This window comes from Magnolia sinica, chromosome 6, assembly GCF_029962835.1.
Source record: "Magnolia sinica isolate HGM2019 chromosome 6, MsV1, whole genome shotgun sequence".
NCBI classification, from domain to species: Eukaryota; Viridiplantae; Streptophyta; class Magnoliopsida; order Magnoliales; family Magnoliaceae; genus Magnolia; species Magnolia sinica.
The window spans coordinates 33,272,621-33,282,226 of record NC_080578.1 but is presented as its reverse complement, the minus strand read 5'-3'; the positions used below and the strand labels follow the sequence as shown (position 1 = coordinate 33,282,226).

Sequence of the window (9,606 nt, the reverse complement as noted above, 5' to 3'; positions counted from 1 at the left end):
CTCACCTTGTAGGAAGTTTCAAATCAAGAGGAACATTCATTCAAAGTGAGGAATATCCCACATTGCTTCCTTCATTTCATTGAATTCTAAGTTAGTTTTTAAGCCTAAAGTGTACAGACATTATAATTGTGAAAATGTTGATTTCACTCTTTTTAATCCTTAATTGATATTGATAATCATGGATGAATGTTTAAACCTTGTTGCTTTAACTCATTTCATAGGAGTTTATATTATACTCCTTATGCTACATTTGGAATTTCTTAACTACATATACATTTCTACTAGTTATAATCTTGTTTCCACCCAAATGGTAAAATTGCCCCATTACTACTTATATATGCTAGACCCATTTTAGTTTGAATTTAATATGCATGAAATTTTAGAACAATGTGAATAGTAATCTATTCCTCTTATTCCTATTTTGTAGTGATGAACATGAGTTAATACTTTATTTTCTATTACTCAAATCCTACATTTATTGACCATGTGATTAGGATTTAGCCTTGCATTCTCTATGTTATTTTAGAAATTGCTTGATTTTGGGCATAGTTCTACTAGTAATGACAAGAGGCATGATATTTCATTTCATTCCATTTTACAAATTAAGATTATGTGCGGTACGTTACCTTTTATGAGAAATATAGAATGAGCTCATTAATAATTTAATCACATCTAATATGTCACATTTATGGGCCCTCACTTGGACCTAGAGGAATTATCAATATTCATGTAAGCCCATATTTAGATGATGGATATCTTGCTAAAGACTTCAAACTTTGATTATGTCTATGATTTAAAGAGTTATTTGGTTAATGCTAAAGAATGTACATGAGTACCATGGTGCATGACATCCACGCATGACATATGAGCTTTACCAAGTGCTCAATGTAAGTCTCATTCTGCTTTATTTACTAGAAGTTCCATCACTTCAGTTAAACCCTCAGAACATATGCATTTATACCACTATGGGTCGCTCTTTCTTTACATGAGGCATTTTCGAAATTTTAGGACCTCCTCAGGCGTATCCTGAATATTTTTCCAGGAGGTTGGACATCGTTGACCGCACTCACCTACATGGCCTTTTCCGGGTAGTTAATCTACTGCGGCGGTCTTTTCTTTTGATAGCTGAGTGTGCATCCCTAGATTTGTGACTGAGCATACATTCATTCATCCATTCATTTACATACAAGCCCATATTATTCTCTTTATGAATTGATAAGTTGGTTTAGACTATATTAGAATTATTTGATATGCATGAATCTTTGAAGCAAATTCCCACTGAGTTTTCACTCACCCAATCGTGCGGTTGCACTAAATCGACACAGGTTTGACGGTGGAGGGTGGCACCCATGATGGGACTCCTGGTATAGCTGAGGAGGAGTATGGCGAGGAGGACCCGTATGCTGATATGGTTGAGCCGTTGGGGCTCAATTGATATTATAGGATTATTTGCTTTCACATTTCGGACTTTATATTTTGATTTCATTTTAACGATTGTAATTAAAATCCCTCCCTACTGAGGGATTTTACTTTCATATCTTTGCTCCCACTACTTGCAGTAAACTTCATTGTTATTACCCTCAACATCCTTAGTTTATTTCGATTTCACTTTTATTAGTTTATACAGTAGTTACCTTTTCTTGTTGTCATGAGAATTGTTACTAGATAGATGTATGTTAGTACATTTTATAACGGGTTCTCGACGAGTAGCGACTGTCCTCGGGTTACAAGAACTAGGGTGTTACACTGATGGGTAAACCGAAGTTGTGAATCGCATGTTGGGAAACCTCATACGATGTATCTCAGAAAAAAAGCCAAAGTAGTGGGATTTAGCCTTGTCTCAAGCAGAGTTTACATTTAACAACATGGTGAACAGCTCAACAAGGAAGTCATCGTTCCAGGTTATTTACGGCGAAGTGCCTTGCCACACATTTGACTTTAATCCCTTTACCTAAGCTCCCAAGCGTGAGTGTTGCAGCAAAAAATATGCCAGATAGGATCACGGGCATTCATGCGGATGTTAAAGCCAAGTTACATGCCTCGAATGACAAGTATAAGGAGCAAGCTGACAAGCATTGGCAATAAAAGGTGTTTGAGGTGGGCAAGTTATGGTCCATATACGCAATGAGATATTTTCAACCGGGACGTACAACAAATTGAAAAACAAGAAGATTGGACTGGTACCGATCCTTCAAAAAATTAATGACAATGCGTACGTTGTTAATATTCTAGATGACATGGAGATTTCACGTATTTTCAACGTCGCGGACCTGATCAAGTATCATGAACCGAAGCGGTACGAGAACTCTAGGACGAGTTCTTTTGAAGTGGAGGGGACTGATGAGAAGTAGGTCGCGGATATTTTCATAGCTAAGATGAACTAGAAAAGGCCCGATCGAAGACGGAGGTGACCCAGACTGTCAAAACTTAAAACGGACATATTTTACAAACCAGAATAAGATATCGGATGTGTCGTATATGATTTTGGACTAGGACGAGCCATGTTAGCTACCCAACCCACTATGTCGGATTGCCCACGCCGAATTTGCGAAATACCATCAGGTCGACAATCGAATTCCCATTTTATTTCCATTTTTTACTATTTATAGTAAGTTTTAGTTTGATTATAACTCTTCGTACGTCGGGCTGCTTTAGAAGTTGTGTCCAACACAAAAAGTGCTTAGAAAAGTTGGGGGAACGTCATGGTTCAACCAAATAGGATATTACTATTTTTAGCCGAAAACCATGCGCGCTAGTAGAAATCCGGACCATTTATAAATAGTAAGTTTACTATTTATAGAAAGTTGCGATTTTAGGGAGTTTTAGTTGTAGTTGAATTTCGAAACTTAGGGTTCCTAGCTTTATTTAAAGAGTTGTAAACTCATTTTTCATCATCAATAAATTTATTTTGATTTTTTCAGAATTAATTTCTATTTTTCCCCGTAAATCAGAATGAGTCCAGAGAAGTTCAGTGTATTCGGAGTAGTTATCCCTAGAGGAAGACGGTGCTCTACGTCCTTCCCTGCATCAAGTAATTATCCTATCTTTTGATTTTTGGAATTGTATGGTACCATTGAAAAATTTCATTTCATCTTTCTAAATTCATTTTCTTATAGTGATGATCGCATCAATCATTTCAGATTAAACTTTCCTTCCATGGCATGTATAAAATAGATCAGACAATATGGGCAGTCCGATCATTGGACCACTCAGCATGTGTATCCCAGTCAGCAGCGACACATGCTGCTATCTAAGTCGCGACGGAGGCAAAAAGAAGCCATACTAGTGCGCGGAAACTTCTTGCTAGTGATAGGTGAAATCGGATTGCGTACTGAGTTACTCAGTACGCTCTTATCGTACTGAGTAAACTCAGTTGGGCCCACCACGAATGCATGTGGTTTATCCACGCCGTCCATTCGTTTTTCCAGATCATTTTATGGGTTCAAACCAAAATTTATGCATATACAAACCACAAGTAGATCATACCACTGGAAAAAGTGGAAGTATTGATTTCAACCGTTGAAAACTTTTTAAGGCCCCCAGTGATGTTTATTTGTCATCCAACCTGTTCATAATATCAGAAAGACATGGATGAAGAGAAAACACAAATATCAGCTTGATCTAAAACTTCTGTTGTCCCCAAGAATATTTCAACGGCAGATGTTCAATTCACACTGTTTTCGGTGGTGTGGTCCATTTGGGGTTTGAATATACTCCATTTTTGGGATAAAGCCATAAAATTATGTGTTAAAAGATATGGACGGAGTGGATATAATGCATGAGTGACACTGGGGCCCACGGAGTTTACTCAGTACGCTTACCGTGCTGAGTTACTCAGTACGCAATTCGCTTCCGTGATGGATGATACTCAGGCACTTGGAATTTACGCACGGGTCACAGAGTAATCAAAAACTAAATTGCCAATACGACACCTGGCGTAAATTGACCCAAAAATTAAGGTTTTTTTTTTTTTTTTTTTTATTATGATTATTTAAATATGGTATTGGTGACATTTATTGGACGGTTAAAAAGTATCCATTGATCCGATTTCCACAAAAAAGTGCCTACGAATCAGAGGTTAGAATTGTTTAAACAATGTGATAATGGGCCCTTCAATCGGGGACGGTGGTACGCACGATAGTCGATTTTATTTGAGTTAATATAGGTTATGTAATTTCTGAGTGCCTGCGTCTCAAGCCTCATACGCAGCCCGAGTATCATGTAACTCTTCTAGTAATATATTCAAGTCAACTCACTCCATTCCTATAAAGAGAGGAGCTTGTCGATAGACGGAGACATAGCGGGGAGAGAGAGAGAGAGAGAGAGAGAGAGAGAATGGGCAGCCTAGCTGATGAAAATGCTAATGGCTTCCATGTCAATGGTTACAGTAACACACAAGGAAAGGTCATCACTTGCAAAGGTATTGAGCCTCTCTCTCTCTCTCTCTCTCTCTCTCTCTCTCTCCTCGTTTTAGTTTTGGATTCGCGCAAGAATACGTTGAAGAAGAGGGTCAAACACACGCGCCAAAGTGGTACACATGTGATGAATCTGAACGATTCATCAGGTGACAAAAGGCCACCAACATGCCCTAACCCAAGAGATCAGGTGGGCCTACTCATCAAGTTGGACACATGCAAGGGGAAAATGTACAATCAACAAAAGACCAATTCGTCTTTGTTCCAACGTACCTGTACAATCCACCTGATGAGAAGACCATTTGATTTTGGGGCCAGGGCGTGTCTACGGTCGGGCCATCTGAAGATCGGCTCATATCCGTCACACGTGCTCCATACTCACATTTGTTTGCACGTGTGGCGTATCTCTGGTTGAATTTTCTTTTCCCTGTGAAGCTGCTGTGGTATGGGGACCTGAAGAGCCCTTTGTGATCGAGGAGGTGCAAGTTGACCCTCCTAAAAAAATGGAAGTTCGGATCAAGATCGTCTGCACTTCTATTTGCCACACCGATCTGAGCGCTTGGAAAGGCGAGGTAAATCAAATAAAAATAAAATCTACACGAATTGGATTTCAGAAATTTCCATATCTTTCTCTAACTAATAATATTCTAACGCAGAACGAAATGCAACGAGCCTACCCCCGTATACTAGGTCATGAAGCCGCTGGGTAAAATACCAAAACTCTCTCTCTCTCTCTCTCTCTCTCTCTCTCACCAGCCCAATCGAATAACGGCTTCATATCAATCTCACATGTTCCCTACACAGGATTGTGGAGAGCGTCGGTGAAGGAGTTGAGGACATGACCGTTGGAGATCACGTGGTCCCCATCTTCAATGGCGAATGCACTGACTGCAAATACTGCAAGTCGGAGAAGACGAACCTTTGCAATAAGTTCCGTGTAAATCCGTTCAAGAGCATAATGATCAGCGACGGCAAGTCAAGGTTCTCTACAAGGGAAGGAAAACCCATCTACCATTTCCTTAATACTTCGACTTTCAGCGAGTACACAGTCCTCGACTCAGCTTGCGTCGTTAAAATCAACCCAAAGGCTCCCTTAAAGAAGATGTGCTTGCTAAGCTGCGGCGTTTCGACTGGTAAACGATCGTTAAAATCATAATCATTTCATTTCTAATCTCATTCTTGTAAAAATCCCACTTCTAATTATATATATATATATATATATATATATATATATATATATATATATATAAATAAAATAACAGGAGTTGGAGCTGCTTGGAACACTGCTAACGTGCAGGCAGGATCGACGGTGGCGGTATTTGGTTTAGGTGCAGTCGGCCTTGCGGTAAGTTACGTTTGCCTTGTGGGCCACACGCGGTTGAATGAGGTGGACAGAAAAAAGGAAGACTTGCTTTTATGGTCTATGTTGAATATATGTGTGGGCCACCTCGCAAGTGGACGACCCTGACTTTTAGTCCACGAGTTTTTTCGTTTCATTGGAATTATTCAAGTAATGGTTATATGTTTTTTTACGATGTAGGTTGCTGAAGGTGCACGACTGAGAGGTGCATCGCGAATTATAGGAATAGATATTAATCCGGAGAAATTCGTTAAAGGTATTTACGAATAATGACAAGATCATTTCCTAATTTTAGAAGATTTCAGTGGTATTACTCTAATTTGAGTTTTTTATAAACAGGAAAAGAACTGGGCATCACGGACTTCATTAACCCAAAAGAGTGCCAGAAACCCGTGCATGAGGTACACAAAGAAAAATATCCGGTGCTTTCACTTGCATCTAAGTTATATAATATCAAGCACTCTATCTTTAATTGTTTGGCGAACATGTGCAAGATCTAAATCGTTCATCTCCTTGACCCTATCATGGATGGGCTGTGAAAAAATTCACAGGATCAAGAGGTCTTTTATCATCTGCTCTTTCCATTCTTGGGATTAGATTATCCATGGCTAGAAATAGCAGATCGAAGGTCTGGATCTTGTATACGCTGGCCACATGTATTGAGATAGAGTGATTGCAGAGCAGAAAAGAAACTAAAAAGCGGCAATTTATGTTACGGAAATGGTGCAGGAAATAAAGGAGATGACAGGAGGCGTGGACTATAGTTTTGAATGTGCAGGGAACGTAGACGTGCTCCGCGAGGCTTTCTTATCTACTCATGACGTACGTATATACGCATTTCTCCTACTTCTATTTAGTACGTAGATTATAATATATGACGTAAAAAAACAGGGGAGAAAGCTGTCACTAGGACTTTTCCTTTTCATTTGTGGAGTTATTTGATACTCTGGAAGAGTATGCAGCTTGATACTCAGCACTTTGAAATTGTACATGTCTCAAAATGAGGTTGGTTAAACGGTCCCAGAAACTAGTTTATTAAAAAATGATCATAGAATATATATATATTTTTTGAATTCACAACGCGTCTAAGCGGAGGCCCACAATTTGGACGGTTGAACCTTTCATGTGACAACTATGAAATCTCTTCCACCCCAGTTTCTCTTGGGATGTATACTCCTAAAAGAACTTCCCTACATCCACACACGTATGCAATAAAAGCTCCACCTAGATTAAGTACATCATCTGAAAAGAACCGCTATAATAATGCCGTGGGAACCATCCCTGTTAACTTTGCCATGGGGCAAGGGAGACCGTCTTTTTAGCGGGGTCACACTCACGCGTCATCATCTCATCGTAGCTAAAACCGTCATCCCGGGTACAGGGACCGGAATGATACTAGAAACCGACAAAGTTTTCTTTTTCTTTTTTTGTTTTTTTTACTAATTGTCATTCTCTGGCCGTTTTTTGTTTTTATTTTTATGTTTTTGGGTTACTTGTTAGTACACACCTGTACACACACTTTATGTTAGCCACCTCCGCTAGGGATCCATACCAAGACCTCGAGTGTTAAAACGAGGTATTTTCACTCAGTCTGCCAGTTGAGCTATGGATCTGGGTGTTTCTGACCGTTAATTAAGCACGCCTCTACGATTCTGAGCTTTCCATTAGGGTGGCCACATTGATAGGGTCCTCTGTCCACAAGATCAGGCTGTCTTACCCTGTCATTCCTCTAGTGGGCCATGCGGTGCCCAAGCAAACGGACGGCTAAAGGAATATTTCCTAGTCACCCAAAATTTTCTATTTCATTGTGGTAAGTGGAATTGAAGGGTTATTAGACGGGATTAATATCATTATTGCATAATGATTTTGAAAATACCACAGTATTGTAACCATCCAATCCCATGTTTGGATAAACTTTTTGCCACGGAAAACACGGAATGAAGCAAAATCATATTTGGTGGACTATGGAACTGTAATCAACGGACTAAATTCACAAGGGACGTCATTCACTTGTGCACAAAATGTATGGATGAATGATAGGGACAAATGCATGTATCAACCTGGGCCCACATGTTTAGTGGATTTCAAAATCCACCTGCATCGGACCAAATGCAATACCATGGTACTAAATTTCAATTCCATCCCTCCCTATCCTAACCTTTCCCATTCTCTCTAGATGCTGGATGGAATTCTAATACCGAGTGCCAAACGCCCTTAGAAGTGAAAGGGGCACATCTTTGTGGTGGCCCACCTGATGGAAAGAGCAGATATCACACATGGCTCCACTCGCGTGTGGGTGTAGCAAACCTCTGTTTCGTACCTATGATGTAACAGCTAATTAAAAAAAATGTACAGGAAAATTGGTTCGCTTCCGTTAACGGTCAGATACTTCGGCACCTGAGGGAGAAAATTAGAAAATATATAAAATACAACAACGTATACTATCATTCCCCGATGACGTAGATGATGTATTCGTTTTTGCATCTTATCTATCAAACACAAATAGCAAAAATCCAACGGCTCGATTCAGTAATTTTTAAACGGTTCGATCTCCTGTGATCAACGGCGCAGGATTCCCTGCTATCTGTGTTTAAGAAATTTCTAGTTGGATGGGACGCACCATACAACAGCATTGATTCGTGCTGGGAAGGTTGGTAGCGTAATAAACTCCCACAACTCTTTTTTGAAAGGAAATGACAGAGATACCAAAAAGCAGAGGGGACGGTTGTGTTTTGTTTGGTTGTGTAATACTCTCCCAGAGAAGTGCTCCTGTGCTCAGAGCACTTTTAAGTTATAATGCTGGTAGTTGCATTGGGACCCTTGGTACAGTTCTATCCACCGATTCGAACCGTCCATTAATTATCGATGCAAAAATCACACTGGTCGGATGGTCCAATTAATCTCCAACTGTTCAATTGTCCCAATGAAATTAGTATAATGACTTAGAACGGTCTGGAGCTTTTTTCAATATAAAAATCACCCCTAATATTTAAATGAAATGACTAAAACACCCCTCAACAGCAAGGCTACTTTGAAATGACGAAAATACCCCAGACAGGTTTAGCGGGTCTTGCGCTTTAGTAACGCGTTTATAGCGAGGGCATGATGGTCTTTTAACTTTTGTTTTGTCAGGGATGGGGGTTGACCGTAATTTTAGGCATTCACCCAACGCCACGTATGCTGCCTTTCCATCCAATGGAATTCTTTGACGGGAGGAGACTCGTTGGATGCGTCTTTGGAGACTTCAAAGGAAAGACCCAACTGCCGGCTTTTGCGGACAAATGCATCGAAGTGGTAATTACCATTCATCTATTTCCCAATATGCCTTCTCTTGCTCGACCTGAGATCTGAAAGCTCATAATCTCTTTTTGGGTATTTCAGGGAATGAATTTGGATTGCTTTATCACCCACGAGCTCCCATTTTCTGAGATTAACGAAGCGTTCCAGCTGCTGGTCCAAGGGAAATCCTTGAGATGCCTGTTACATCTTTGAACACGTGCGATTCTCTCGTATGGATCCATCCACATAAAGTCGCAGGCCATTCGATTTGTTGTTAGTCGGCTTTCTGTTTGTTCAAGTATCTTGATGTGTGGACAGTTTGCTTTTGTTTCCTTCCCTAATTAGCAGTGGCTGAGCAAGGATTGTTATCGGTGGTTTTATATATCTATCTGTTTGTTCGAGTATCTTGATGTATGGACAGTTTGCTTTTGTTTCCTTCCCTAAATGTTAGCAGTGGCCGAGCAAGGATTGTTATCGGTGGTTTCTTGGCGCTCGAGCTGATGGGAACGTCCCATGAGGTCGAGTTGTGTGGGCCCCACCGTGATGCGTTTC

At 40.1% G+C, this 9,606-nt stretch overlaps 1 protein-coding gene across 1 annotated transcript; it reads left to right on the top strand.

Moving 5' to 3' along the window:
• Nucleotides 1-4,266: 4,266 nt before the first annotated feature.
• LOC131248636 (alcohol dehydrogenase-like 4) lies at nucleotides 4,267-9,287 on the top strand. The gene is made up of 10 exons (XM_058249000.1): nucleotides 4,267-4,420; nucleotides 4,851-4,987; nucleotides 5,072-5,121; nucleotides 5,220-5,548; nucleotides 5,678-5,760; nucleotides 5,956-6,031; nucleotides 6,115-6,176; nucleotides 6,505-6,597; nucleotides 8,908-9,069; nucleotides 9,157-9,287. Exons 1-10 carry the CDS (start codon nucleotides 4,336-4,338, stop codon nucleotides 9,265-9,267), a joined length of 1,188 nt encoding a protein of 395 aa, XP_058104983.1. The 5' UTR covers nucleotides 4,267-4,335; the 3' UTR covers nucleotides 9,268-9,287.
• The last annotated feature ends 319 nt before the right edge of the window (nucleotides 9,288-9,606 follow it).

Excerpts from the sequence above, each read along its gene's own strand:
- LOC131248636 (XM_058249000.1), top strand. The coding sequence starts at position 4,336 with ATGGGCAGCCTAGCTGATGAAAATGCTAATGGCTTCCATGTCAATGGT. Across the intron at positions 5,122-5,219 it reads CTAGGTCATGAAGCCGCTGG|GATTGTGGAGAGCGTCGGTG; the intron begins GTAAAATACCAA and ends TTCCCTACACAG. Across the intron at positions 9,070-9,156 it reads CGGACAAATGCATCGAAGTG|GGAATGAATTTGGATTGCTT; the intron begins GTAATTACCATT and ends TGGGTATTTCAG.